Source organism: Melampsora larici-populina (genome assembly GCF_000204055.1).
Source record: "Melampsora larici-populina 98AG31 unplaced genomic scaffold MELLAscaffold_155, whole genome shotgun sequence".
In the NCBI taxonomy this organism is placed as follows: domain Eukaryota; kingdom Fungi; phylum Basidiomycota; class Pucciniomycetes; order Pucciniales; family Melampsoraceae; genus Melampsora; species Melampsora laricis-populina.
This window is the reverse complement of record NW_006768918.1, coordinates 27,838-40,963: the sequence shown is the minus strand read 5'-3', so window position 1 is coordinate 40,963 and position 13,126 is coordinate 27,838. Positions and strand designations below refer to the sequence as shown.

At 45.5% G+C, this 13,126-nt stretch overlaps 5 protein-coding genes across 5 annotated transcripts; 3 read left to right on the top strand and 2 right to left on the bottom strand.

Annotated features, from left to right (window-relative positions):
• Positions 1–2,473: 2,473 nt before the first annotated feature.
• MELLADRAFT_85607 (uncharacterized protein) lies at positions 2,474–3,617 on the top strand (the record flags this gene model as incomplete). Its single annotated transcript, XM_007419296.1, has 5 exons — positions 2,474–2,551; positions 2,626–3,012; positions 3,064–3,216; positions 3,269–3,378; positions 3,440–3,617. 5 exons carry the CDS (start codon positions 2,474–2,476, stop codon positions 3,615–3,617), a joined length of 906 nt encoding a protein of 301 aa, XP_007419358.1.
• A 552-nt stretch (positions 3,618–4,169) lies between these two features.
• On the top strand, positions 4,170–5,103 carry MELLADRAFT_70042 (uncharacterized protein; the record flags this gene model as incomplete). The annotated part of the gene is made up of 3 exons (XM_007419297.1): positions 4,170–4,380; positions 4,433–4,750; positions 4,865–5,103. 3 exons carry the CDS (start codon positions 4,170–4,172, stop codon positions 5,101–5,103), a joined length of 768 nt encoding a protein of 255 aa, XP_007419359.1.
• Positions 5,104–8,693: 3,590 nt separating this feature from the next.
• Positions 8,694–9,414, bottom strand: MELLADRAFT_114394 (uncharacterized protein; the record flags this gene model as incomplete). The annotated part of the gene is made up of 3 exons (XM_007419295.1): positions 8,694–8,837; positions 8,888–9,262; positions 9,313–9,414. 3 exons carry the CDS (start codon positions 9,412–9,414, stop codon positions 8,694–8,696), a joined length of 621 nt encoding a protein of 206 aa, XP_007419357.1.
• A 516-nt stretch (positions 9,415–9,930) lies between these two features.
• Positions 9,931–10,961, top strand: MELLADRAFT_85606 (uncharacterized protein; the record flags this gene model as incomplete). Its single annotated transcript, XM_007419298.1, has 4 exons — positions 9,931–10,002; positions 10,056–10,451; positions 10,502–10,654; positions 10,707–10,961. The coding sequence occupies 4 exons, from the start codon at positions 9,931–9,933 to the stop codon at positions 10,959–10,961; spliced, it is 876 nt and encodes a 291-aa protein (XP_007419360.1).
• Positions 10,962–11,626: 665 nt separating this feature from the next.
• MELLADRAFT_114392 (uncharacterized protein) lies at positions 11,627–12,486 on the bottom strand (the record flags this gene model as incomplete). Its single annotated transcript, XM_007419294.1, has 4 exons — positions 11,627–11,695; positions 11,760–11,912; positions 11,961–12,320; positions 12,385–12,486. 4 exons carry the CDS (start codon positions 12,484–12,486, stop codon positions 11,627–11,629), a joined length of 684 nt encoding a protein of 227 aa, XP_007419356.1.
• Between the last annotated feature and the right edge of the window lie 640 nt (positions 12,487–13,126).

Sequence of the window (13,126 nt, the reverse complement as noted above, 5' to 3'; positions counted from 1 at the left end):
TTTTGGCTTGCACATAGAGAGTCACGCTGAGCTAAGTACAGCCATTTCAAAAAAGACTGACAACTTTTCTTTGGAGAAAGTTGTCTTGGCAGCAGGTAAAATCAGACTAATAAACTGGAATATGCAAGTTTATTCTTTTCTGTATTCTTCCAATCAATGGAGAGACAAAACCCGGGCTTTGCACCTTGACAAGATTTTCAAAAAAATCAATCTTTGTTGAAATGGCTGTATATGTTTGGGGGTCAGAGCATCCACGGCTGTGCCGTAAATTGGTGATGTACAGAGGGTTGCACAGATTTTTTAGGTATGTAAGTGTTGGAGGTATGAAATTCAAACAATGTACAGCTGTGGTTCCTTACAATATGCTTTTGTAGCATGATTTGTGAGGTGAGTTATGGCTTAGTGGATCATTGAGGTGTATGATTTGTGGACAGTCTGATGTTACAAGCTGGAGTTTATGGGAAAAGTGAGTTACAGAAAGATTTAGAGTGCTAGTGGAAAAAAGACTTATTTTGGCCTATTTTGGCTTGCACATAAAGAATGGCTTAAGCTAAGTACATATGTGTTTGGGGGTGCTGTGGATAAAAATACCACAAATCTATGTACATCACAGTTTACAGCATGCGGCTGTGGATGCTCTCAGGCCCAATTTTTCTCGCTTGCATACCAAAATTATTGTATAGGGAGGTCCCTCTCCTGACTACTTTCTCCTCCAAGAGGGACTTAGTAAGTTAGGACATTGCATGTGATTAATGAGCCTTCATTGGGCCTAATCTGATAGTTTGTTTCTGAGGTGTGAAATTCAATGACAGCAGGGGAAGTGTCTTGGTTTCAACCACTGCCAGAATTGAAGAGGTTCCCTGGCCTACACTGGGAACATGATTGAGAGTAGAATGGGTCATCAAATTCCCTTGCACTTCCCATCTGATCCATAAAGCATACACTACATAGGTGCAACCCTCTGAGTGAATCCTTAGCTATTAGCTACATATAGTTCTGCTCAGCTATCTGCTCATCTGGATAAGCAAATAACATGTAATACATCCTGTAACTGTTCTCAGATTGAGACAAGCATGTTGAAAAATTGACTACTTACATCATAATGGCTACTCGGCAAGTATTCATGAAGCTGTGTAACAGTAACAGAAGGGGAATCTGGTCCTTAGGACCCATTTTTCCATCTGGGAACTTCTTAATTAATCCTGGCAGTGAACATGCCACATGCCTTGTTACTTGCCTGGACCCAACCAAGCACCTCTAGGTGTGCTTACAGGCAATATATTTTATAATAAAAAGAAATGAAAAGACTAGTAGTTTGAGCTTATGTGATTGAGGTTCCAAGCTCCATGTTCACACCATCAACCTACTACATTCAACCCTGCATAATTAAATACTCTGAAACTGCACAACCCTTGTTGATGCATATGTACCAAAAATTGCTATGGTGCAGGACAACAAAGATAAGGAAAGGCCTGAGTGGTACTTTTACAGCTCTAAATTACATGTGAAGTCCAACTTTATTCAAATAGAGAAAATAAAAAAGTTGTTCAATTGTCCTAACTTTTGAGATGCTCTTGACCAGGGCGGCTACCCAAGAGTAGCCATGGCTCCTCATGATCAACTTGATAATTGAGGGCCTGCATAGATTTCATAGATTAATTAGACTGTTTCATCTTTGGTCTCCTTCACCATAATTTCTGGGCAGAACCTCAATGTCAGCCCCAAGCCCTATTACTAGTACCAAAGGGCTGCCTAAATCTACCTATAACTAATAAAATAAGATGGGCTACGGCAAAGTCCATTAGTTCATTTATCTCATTCCAACCGTTGTTACTTCAGTATCCGCCCGTGGCCAAATTTTATACCGTGATACGCAACGGTCTTTTACAGTGAATGCCACTGTGATAACGATCGCATTTTTCATCCTTCATCAATGAATCTGAATCCTTACGCCCGGCTTGGTAGATTCCCACCTTGACCACATCTCTTTACCGCCATCTCCAAATCTACCAGCCATGTACTGATTTATTCCCTGTGCACAGACTCCCTGCTGATCCTCACATCAGTTACCAACGATATCCGCTGTCAAATCGCTCATTCTTTATTCTCCAGCCATCTACTACCAGTCCGGTACATCTTGTAGCCAGTTCCACAGCATCTACAACGACATTGGCCCACTAATGGTATTGATACATCGTTCTGCCTGGACAACTTTCGCTTCCCTTTGTACTACAGTCTGAATTCTAACATGGGTCATTCCAAACTCTATAAGAGGACTATGTCTTTTTGTGATCTTCCCCCAACATAGTCCATTACTTTTCTTATCCACTCACCATCTGTCCAAAGCTCAACTTTATTCTTACTTCTTCTGATCACCTTTGTCGCATAATCTAATCCTTCCCCGCTCTGCTATTTTGTTACCATACGAATAAATATCTCAACCAGTCTACGCTTGTTATCTTACTCAACCGTTATGTCCTCCGCATCTTCCACCAATCGTCGGGTTTCTCATCCAGCTTACGTCTCCTCCTGCTGGGAAATTTCCGGTGTGGTACGGTTTTTTTTTGTACTAAATCATACCAATACCCGTCTCGCAATCTCACATCTTTCTTTTACATATTTTAGGTTGCCAGTACTCTTACCGCTAACGTTGGATATCGCGTAGCTAACAGCGGTATTGGTTGCAGTGGTATCGAAGGAAACGAACCTTTCGAACACCCCGTTCAGCTCACGGCATACACTGGCTCTGGCGTTGTAGTAAATGTAGGCGACATGTACTTCGCTAAAGCGAAATTTTTCGCCCCGAACGATCCTACGCCAACTAGCGCGATTCATGAACACAGTCACGTTGTTCATCTCGGCAATGCCGAAACCTTTCCCGGTGTCATCATCAATAACACAGCAATTTCTGCAATCGGAGTTATTGTCAGTAAACGTGTGGTACAAGAGGCTAATCACGATGGCCGGCCGACCACAGTCTGCATTGTACGCCACACAGACTATAACCCCGTCGTAAGTTCGCCCTATTTAATTCATCATGACAGCGCTGACACACTGTCGCAGGTCGGTGCAAATGTCGAATTCAACATTGAATACTGGTGTCGCCCGGTACGCAATCTCACCAAGGCCCAAAACCTCTTCCAGCGCGGTCGCGAAGTCACGCTGTTTGGTTATATTACCGGAAAAGATACTCAACGCCACATGTGGCAAGTCGACGTAAGTCTTTTGATTCTTGATTCTACACAGTTCCTGAATCGTTCTTCGCTAGGTCTATGCTGTGTCTGTCGCCACTGGCCACGAATCAGTCAACATTCCTACGGCTGGTGCGAGTACTGCGGTTTCGCAAACCACTGCTGCTGGGCGGGTACGTTTACCCAGGTACGTTCAATGTCTGATACTCAATGTCTATGTCGGTGTTGAGTTGACTTTAATCCCATAGGTACTCTGCCGCGGTTGGTAACAGCTCCCCAACACCGACCCAATCCTCTCCAGCCGCTTCCACATCTAACTCTGGCATCGATCCCCTTCAAGTCGCTCCTGAGGAGCCATTGACCGCGTCATCTCCCACTCCTGAAGTCAACTCCCGAGCACGCGGAAAAAAAGCTCGTATTGAATAGATCAACCGCTTTCCAATTGTCTTTCCTGGTGCTTGTTATCCGCACGTTGTAACATAGCTTTTGGCCTCTAACTTGTGCTTAGTGTTTTTAGTGTTATATAGCTTCTGTCAATAATGTCAATAACGCACGATTTCGCACTGATCTGAATTAAACTCCTGCTCAACACCTATTCGGTCATCTGCCGTTAGGCATTGCTCAACCCTACAAACGGCATGTGCTAAGTCGCTTTGAGCGCATTATTACACTGTGTCATATTGACCACTACGCGTTGTAATAATTGTGATCAGCCATATGAACAACACCGAGTCATGTATACAACGCCCGAACTCTCAGCGGGTAGTATTTCAATAGTTGAGTTTTTGTTTGTAGCCGTTACTTGCCTCTAGATCACTTCTCTCATCGTTCAGCTCCATAAAACTACTAGACGAGTCGCCGATGAATTATCCCATTGTCACCCGTCCTCGTGCAGCGAAGCGAGCGAACGCCGGTTTTGCTGTTACTAATCCCCAGCACAACACAGAAATCAGCATTCTGCGACGATTACGAAACGAGATGCCGCACGATTTGGGTCCTCTCGACGATCCTTGTCAGAGATGCGGCGCTTTGCACTGGATTGCCGAAAGACCCTCGAGCGCGAAGGTCACCGGACCCTATGAATACAATATGTGCTGCAGCGGTGGTAAAATCAAACCACCAGTAGACTTTCTTGGTGACCACGTTGTGCCGGAGTTTGTAAGGACCTTAATGACGAGCAACGATGAAGGTATTCTACCATTCAAATCTCAGTATTTGATTTTATACTGATACTGGAATAGGGTCCGCCAAATACAGGGATAACATCCAGTCCTACAACAACGCACTTTCGTTCACGTCGCTAGGTGCACACATCGATAAGTCCGTTAACGGACAAAGGGGGATGCGTGTTTTCAGAATCAATGGCGCGTTGGTTCACAACATCGACGGCTTACAACCACGCGAGGGCCACGAAGCAGGCCATGCCCAAATCTATGTCATTGGGGGAGGAGATCGCGCCGAGGCCCAACATCGGCGAAACGTAGCAAATAATCAGGAATTAGATCTAGACATTCTGCAACAATTCCAGGACTATTTCTACAAGATCAATCCATTTGCACGTATGTTCAAACGCGCAGGGGAAGTACTCGCCATGAACGACAGCATTGCCTTGAAACTTAAGACTATGCCGATCACCAACCGCGACGCTTGACGTTACAACTTGCCTACTACAGACGAAGTCGCCATGATCGTCGAGGGCGAGGGCTTGGTGGGTGACAATGCCCGGGATATTATACTATACAAAAAGCAAGGCGCCTTTGAACGCGTATCCGACCTTCACACTTCCTATCTCGCATTGAGGTATGTTGTATTTTTTCCAAAAGGTCAACAAGGATATGATGAGCATTATCGAATGCCTGATACCAACGGTGAGCTTGGTTCGCTCCGTGTCACATTCTTGCCGCTGAAATGATCTCATTGTAGTCAAAATTAGTCAAATGGCGTGGTTTGCGTATATCTTATTTCCTCGCCTGAACCAATTCTCAGCCGTTCTCGCCGGTGGTAGGCTCCTTCAGGAATTTGCCGTCGACCTCTACGTCTGCACAGAACATTGGCGCTTAGAATACGTTCGGAACAATCAAAGGCGACTGCGAGCTGCTATATATCATGGAGTTGTTGAGGCACTCGGTCGAAACGATCTTGCACCGTCGCGATCAGTGATTCTACCATCGTCATTCGTCGGCGGACCCCGTTATATGTCAGAGCAGTATCACGACTCAATGGCATTAGTCAGGGAGTTCGGTATGCCTGCATATTTCATAACGATGACTACGAATTCGGATTGGCCTGAAATCCAGCGCAATTTACAGCATGGTCAGAGTGCTCAGGACAGGCCAGACATAGTGACACGAGTATTTCACCTGAAGGCCATGGCACTTATCGACGACGTCACCAAACGCCGGTGTCTCGGTCAATGCCTTTCTTACGTCTACTCGATTGAACACCAGAAGCGCAGCCTGCCTCATATTCATCTGTTGCTCATTATGCGTCAGGAGGACCTCTGTCGCACAACCGACAAGATCGATCTACAAGTCTCTGCAGACTTGCCCGACCCGAAAGACAGCCCCCAATTGCATGACCTTGTCAGCAAGTTCATGATTCACGGTCCGTGTTCCAAGGACAGAGCTTGTTGGAGAGTCGATCGATGCAAATTGGACTACCCAAGACAGCACCAAGAATTCACCACCATCTCAGAAAACTCTTACCCCCTCTATCGAAGGCCCGCCTCGGGACGTACTGCCGTTGTCAAAGGCCGTTCTGTCTCTACACGAGATGTCGTCCCATATAGTCCTTATTTGTTACTGCGTTATCGATGCCATTTGAATGTCGAGATCCCGGTCAGTATAAAGGCAATCAAATACCTCTATAAATACATCTCCAAAGGCCACGCACGTTCAGCTATGACATTCGTGTCAAAGGACGAAGTTAAGCGCATGATTGATGGGAGATATATCAGTGCTCCGGAGGGTTAGTGGTATTGCCTCTTTGAATTTGATTAAGTGTGCTAATACGTTTTCATAGCCTGCGGCCGGTTATTCGGTCATTCAATAGTAGGAAATTCTCCATCTGTCACTCGCTTAGCCCTGCATCTTGAGGATGCGCAGGAAGTCACGTACGATGACGAGGCCCAACTTGTCGAGGATGTCGAGACCGGACGAGCCGCAAAGACTACCCTCACACAATTTTTTGAGTTGGCAAAACGCGACTATATCACTGAACAAAGTCAAATTGCCGTCCGGTCCTTGTATTACGTCGATATGCCTCGCCATTTTACCTGGAATGAGGTTACCCATGATTGGGCTGATCGTATCAACGAGAGTGGCGCAATTGGTCGCCTTTATTTCGCTTCCGTTTCACACGGTGAGAGGTACTACTTGCGCATTCTACTATCGAATCTGAAGGGTCCTCAGGGTTTTTCTGAGATCAAGACTGTCGATGGTCACCTTTGCGCAACCTTCAGGGAGGCGGCGCACCGACTCGGGCTATTGCTTGGCGACGAACACTATACCGCGTCAATGTCTGAGGCCGCTGGATGGCAAACAGGGGGACAACTTCGAGCCTTCTTTGCATTAATCTTGAAACATTCACCCCCAGCAGACCCTTTAACATTGTGGACAGCCCATAAACACAATCTTTCAGACGACTGTGAGCGAGCTATCCTGCGAGTCCACCCCGATTTACAAGTGGATGCCGAATTGGTTTTAAATCTAGGATTATATCGCCTAGGCAATTGCCTCCGAGAGATGGACATGACTTTGGAAGATTGTGGCCTCCCTTTGCCTGACATGACTTTGCTTAACCCTCTTGGTCCTGAGTTCGTTTTTGCCCCCGGTGTAGACACCAGCCCAGAAGCTAGCGAACGCTATGTGACATATGCCAAAACAAAAATTAATGCAGAGCAACAAGCCTTGTATACCACCATTCGAGATTATATTGCCGATCGTCGCGGTGGTCTACTATATCTCGATGGACCAGGAGGCACCGGTAAAACGTTTACAATCAATTTATGTTTGCATTTTGCTCGAGCTAACGATGTTGAGGCGATGGCGGTCGCTTCATCAGGAACTGCAGCAATTCTGCTGCTGGGTGGACAGACGGCCCATAGCGCATTCAAAGTACCGCTTAATCCTACCTCTACATCAATGTGTCATTTTGGACACGACACGATCCTGGGCCGCAGGCTAAAGGCGTTGCGCTTTTTGGTCTGGGATGAAATTGCGATGCAAAACAAGACGGTAATTTCATGTGTCGATTGAAGCTTGAAAGATATCAGGGGTAGTACCGAGGCATTTGGCGGAGTCTTAGTGCTTTTCTCGGGGAATTTCAGGCAAACGTTGCCTGTCATACGGCATTCTAACATGGAGCAGCAAGCCAACGCCTCGCTCAAACGCTCCGAATTCTGGCCCTCTATCGAAAAATTCTATTTGAAAACCAACATGCGTTTGCGACACATCCCAGGACAAGATGACAATACGCGAAATGGTAACGCTGCGTATGGAGAATGGCTTTTAAAATTAGGTAATGGCGAACTACAAGTCGACGATCAAGAGCTTATCGACGTTATTAGATGCAATGTCATGGACGTTTCTCCCGACGAACGGTACAGCCTTCCTATGATTGAAGCTCACTTCGCCAATGTCCCTGCTCTGATAAGCGAGTCGAATTGGCTACGATTAGGAAACTATTATTCTGAACGGGCTGTTCTTACTCCTTTAAACAAGAATGTTAGATTGGTAAACAATCAGATCGTGGATAAGATCGAAGGGGAAGAACATCAATATGTATCCTTGGATGAAATGGAAGAATCCTACGGGGAACATGTTACTTCAGACATACTGAACTCTTACGACTTGGCGTCTTTCCCAGCACATACTTTGACGCTGAAGGCTGGCATTCCTATCATTCTGCTCCGCAATTTGAATCTTGCTCAAGGTTTATGCAATGGCACCCGAATGATCGTCACTCAGTGTGGGAAAGGGGTCCTCCGATGTCGAATCACCTCTGGAGATCATGCTGGAGAAATGCTCATGTTACCTCGAATCAAACTATTACACAAAGGTGACGATGTATTTCCAGTCCCGTTCTATCGCTATCAATTTGCGGTGGCCGTAGCATTTTGCATTACTATCAATAAGGCTCAAGGTCAAAGTCTTGAGAACATTTTAGTCCTGCTACCAGACCCAGTCTTTTCACACGGCCAATTATATGTTGCATTATCACGTTGTACGGATGCCTCTAAACTCAAAGTGTGCTCAGCTGCAATAGGCCTCAGGTCACATACACCAAACATCGTTTACAAGAATTTCATCGTGGAATGAGTACAGAGGTGAGCTTGGTATAATTAGGTTCTGAAGTTTCATCGGCCTTGTATAAGTAGTATGTTGCTGACTAATGTTTCTTTCATGCACGTCATGCAAGACCATGCCGATCATCATGCATGGGCAACTGACACAGAACAGCTCGCACCAAATTGCAAATCTTAGTCCATTCCCATAACCTTGATCAGCCACGTCCCTGTGGAATTCCCCTCGCTAAGTACCTACCACGTAAATGGATTAATGTACCACGTAAATGGCCTGATCCGCAAAGAGTCGAGGTATGAACTTGGTATAAATATTGGGCTTCGAACTGTGTATGAACGAGAGCCTACATTACAAACATTAGTAATAAAAATTGTACATAAGTTGTTCACATACCGATGCATCCCATTCGCAGTGCTGTAACAACAACATTCGCCACGCGTCTGTGCCATACGGATTCGGGATAGCATTGTCTGATATCACGCGACCTGTCGCATTTATACCAGTCAAATGGTCCCATTCCAATGATCGTGGCCTCACGTCATCCATGGCGCTCAATCCGGATAGGTTGGTACTGATGTGGTTGCGTTGGCTGTCCGCGGAGCGAACGATGATTCCATCACAGTGGTAGACCCCGGGTACCATAGCGGATTGGTAATCCAATGCCAAATCGTTTTCAACACGAAGTTCAAAACCGGTTACTAAGCGTCTATTACCGTGAGGATAAATTCCAATGTTGTATAGCTCGTGTGTGGTACTGGAATGCGATCTCTGAAAAGGTGCATCAGTCTAGGACTAGAAAGCACTGCGATTTCACTCACGATGGTTCCGAGGAGGATTGGTCCGTTAAATCGTATGCTTAGGGTCTCGGGGCCATGATAGGTTGAAGTCAATGAATCGTCTCTAGGAGTGTGATCAGACATTGTTTATCTAAATAATAGCCTTATGTCGTTGGAAGGATGCTTCCCGGTATCGCGATTAAATCCCTTTAAAGTCGTATGCACCATAGTGCCGGACCGGTTGACGATACCAACGCGAGCGGATGCTTTCCTTCGAAAATTTCGCACTGGGCCAAGCCGATGAAGCTCACGGGGAACGTAGTTCTCAACAGTTTGACCAGCCAACGGGCAATAGCTGAACCGGTTCCGAACTAGCCGCTGCCATGTATCGCCGTTGAAATATCAATCCGTGCCTGGTGTGACTCAACGTTGGGCTGGCCTGTCCTGGACACACAGTGCACTAGCCCGGAGGATGGTCAGAATGATAGTCTTGAAACTTACCGGCCATCAGTTTGACACTCTGTGGTGGTGAAAGGAAGAGTGTGCTATAAGTATGACCACAGGATCCATTAATGAGCGCAATTACCAAACACCGACAAGTAAAAAATAGTATTGACCCCGAGTACTGTAAATCACCTAATAACATAGAACATTAAAGCTATGATGCTGCCCAGTTTGCTTTCCCTGCGACATTCAACTTATGTCCAGTACGTAGGTCTCGTAGGTGTTGAGGTTAGTCCCATTCTTTGTCACAGCAATGTTAAGGTACTGACGTCCCCTATTAGTCCACTTCCTCGAACGCCCGCGACCGCGGTATGGTGTCCGTACGCGGTGGGATTGCGACAACAGGACTCTCGGAAGTAGGATCTTTCGCTAATGCGATTTTGTTGACGACGAAGGGATCTTTGGACAAATGTTTAAAGGCCGGCAATATATACGCGGTGACCAGCAAGCTTATTGCTTCAAATACTCCTTTAATAGACCATCTGCATTTCGATCCAAAACACGTTATTGATCTCGGACCAGCCACGGGTCCAAAAGTGGAGACCCTATACAAGATGATTGACAAGGTATCGATAGTGACTCACGGCTACATCACGCATAGGCACTGTTTTGGTGACAATGGTTCAGGCAAGCCCCGGATGGTTTTGACAGTCAAGTCGGTAGATTGTGATCCAATTGTGAGTCAGCATATATATTCGGGTCGCGCTATGCTAACTCTTTGCGATAGTCTTCCAGTCCCGTAGTCTGGTCCACTCGACATTACGTTACAGAAGACCTGAACGAGGCCGGCGAGGTAAAGAAGGCTCAGAATGGAGCGGAGGTTATTCTACATGGCATGATCAAGGACTATGACGATATTGATGAAATGTGGGAATCAGAGGTAAGCATTGATGTATACAATCTCAGCACTGATACTGATGCGCGTCCGGCAGATTGTTTCTATCACTGTGGTTCGAGAAGCCGATGATGTGATTACCCCGCAGGTGCCCGTACCGATACAACGAACACCTATTTCAAGCTGGAATAGATCTGAATTTATTCGTCCAAACGAAGAGACCTATTACGACGACATGATCCTTTCTTATGAGGGTGCAGATGGTAGTGTAGGCCACGCTCTGAATAATTTGTTTGGTGATACGGCAAACGGACTAAGGGTAGAACACACGTTGAAACGATCTCGGGATTAAATGTTACTGTGCTTCATTTTTGCTGCTATTGGAGCGTGTTCTGACTTCTCAAATTCAGCAACATTGTAGATATTGTGTATAGAAGACGGAATTCATAAAACTGTCCACTTTTTCTCGCTATTGGAAGCGGAAGCGCCTTCTCCCGGCTGTCCGGGTTTACGTGCAAAGGTTGTGACTGACCCCCACTTAAGTAAACACTGATCAAAGCTCGCACCTGGCCAATGTCTAGGGGAGATGTTTGTATTGGTTTAAGCTCTGTCTGAATGCCTTCATTGATTGGCAATGCTCGATAGTACTCATGCAGCAATTTGCTGCTTTCCGCTCATTCACGAGGCACCAAGTCGTTATCTCATCCAAACCGAGGAATCGTTTTACTGATTGAGAGCATTGACATTCAGATTGGCACAAGCTTTAACAGAGAACCAAAATTGAGAATGGGCATTGCACAGATTGTAAGATTGTCGCACATCAAAAACGGACATGGCTCAGCTACATTTCAACTGTCAAATTGAAGTGCTGCTTGCAGTATGTCAACTTGCTCATAGAGTTATATTGACAGCACATACGACAATTAACGGCTATGGAAGTTAGAAAGGCCTCGCTAAAGGATAAAACTATCGTCATTAATCATGGTACTAACATATTTGATGAGGTGGATCAATGTACTAACGTTGCTCAATACAGCTCAACGCGGCGGGGTGCTTTCTGAGAAAGAATCCACTGAGGGGAGAGCACTGAAAGACACGGCCTAACAGCAGCGATTAGGATAGAACTATCTATAACAAGCAACGGACTTACTCGAATTATCCACGTATTGCGGGACTCATAAAAGCCCTTAATATGGCCTTTGAACTGGATATTAGCGCCGACTTGCAATGGCGTTGGGTCAAAATTATCGTTATACTTTTTTCCACATATGTATTCGGCGTAGAATTCAACCCATTCTAAAGCCTATACGATAGTCAGAATTGACTCAAGATGCTCAGGTAAAGGACTCACCCCGTGATCGTAGTCCCGGTGCTTGACGATGACCATAACGTCATGAAAGGCCTCACGGTCAAAACGGTGCATAACGTGGCCGGTACCGCTGACTGTCACTGCCTTGCTGCACGTAGATTTCGGCATCCGGTCCGTGGGCTCGGGGGCTGATGTTTGATAGTCGACAAACATCATAGGCGGGTACCGGTGGAGGTGGTTGATTATATGACCATAAATCTCGTATGTGATTCCAGGGTGAAGAATGTGTTTGAATAAATCATCACTGATGAGAATTGATTTCGGGAGAAATCCAGGATCTTTATGTTCAATTGTCGCGGCGAAGTATCTCCTATTGGCGATATCTGTCCGTCGCGCGTCGACCTATGTCAATTTGCTCGACGTAATGTTAGTGAGGAACAGTTGTATTGAACATGAAATGACTTACTGAAGCTTCAATACAAAACTGACCTGCGAATGTCAAGGCCTGCTGATTGTGGGACTCGCCAGGGAGAAGAGAGTATAACGGAATATTGTAGCTTGAGGACATGCTTGGGCCAATTCGGAGGGCAATTTGTGGCGAGGAGGTGGTGTTTTATTACAAAGATGTCGGTGGGGGGAATCGGTTTTTTATGAAGAATAAGTGAAAAATTGGGCCGAGATGGTTATAAGACATACACGATATGGAGTATTTTTGGAAAGTTATGGCAAACATAATTAATTGTAATGCTAACAATGAGGAATGAGCTTGACGCGATTGATTATCACGAGATGTGAGTAGGTTCACGTAATGCCTAACAAAAGTTACACAAAGTTTGATACAATGGACATGAGGCCAATATATACCCGGTAGGGATAGTGTGAGTATAGACAACGAATTAATGCCACTAAGATCACGTCATGCCACTATATAAAATATGTTGAACTCATTAACGTGTGTTGCCATCGCGCTACAAATCATATGATAATGGTAATGCCCTGATTAGTAGGGCGGTAATATCATTCGGCGATAGGCATCAAGATCAATATTTATAGCAATTGGAGCTGCGGAAGAAGCGAGACGGGCTGTTGTATTCTCCTCCAGTAGAATTGTCGTCCGCACCAGTATCCAAATATATTGGTTAGTTATCAATTCGACCATTGCGACTGAGCTATAGGTGAGGTCTGCGGTTAATTTTTATACAGGAAGC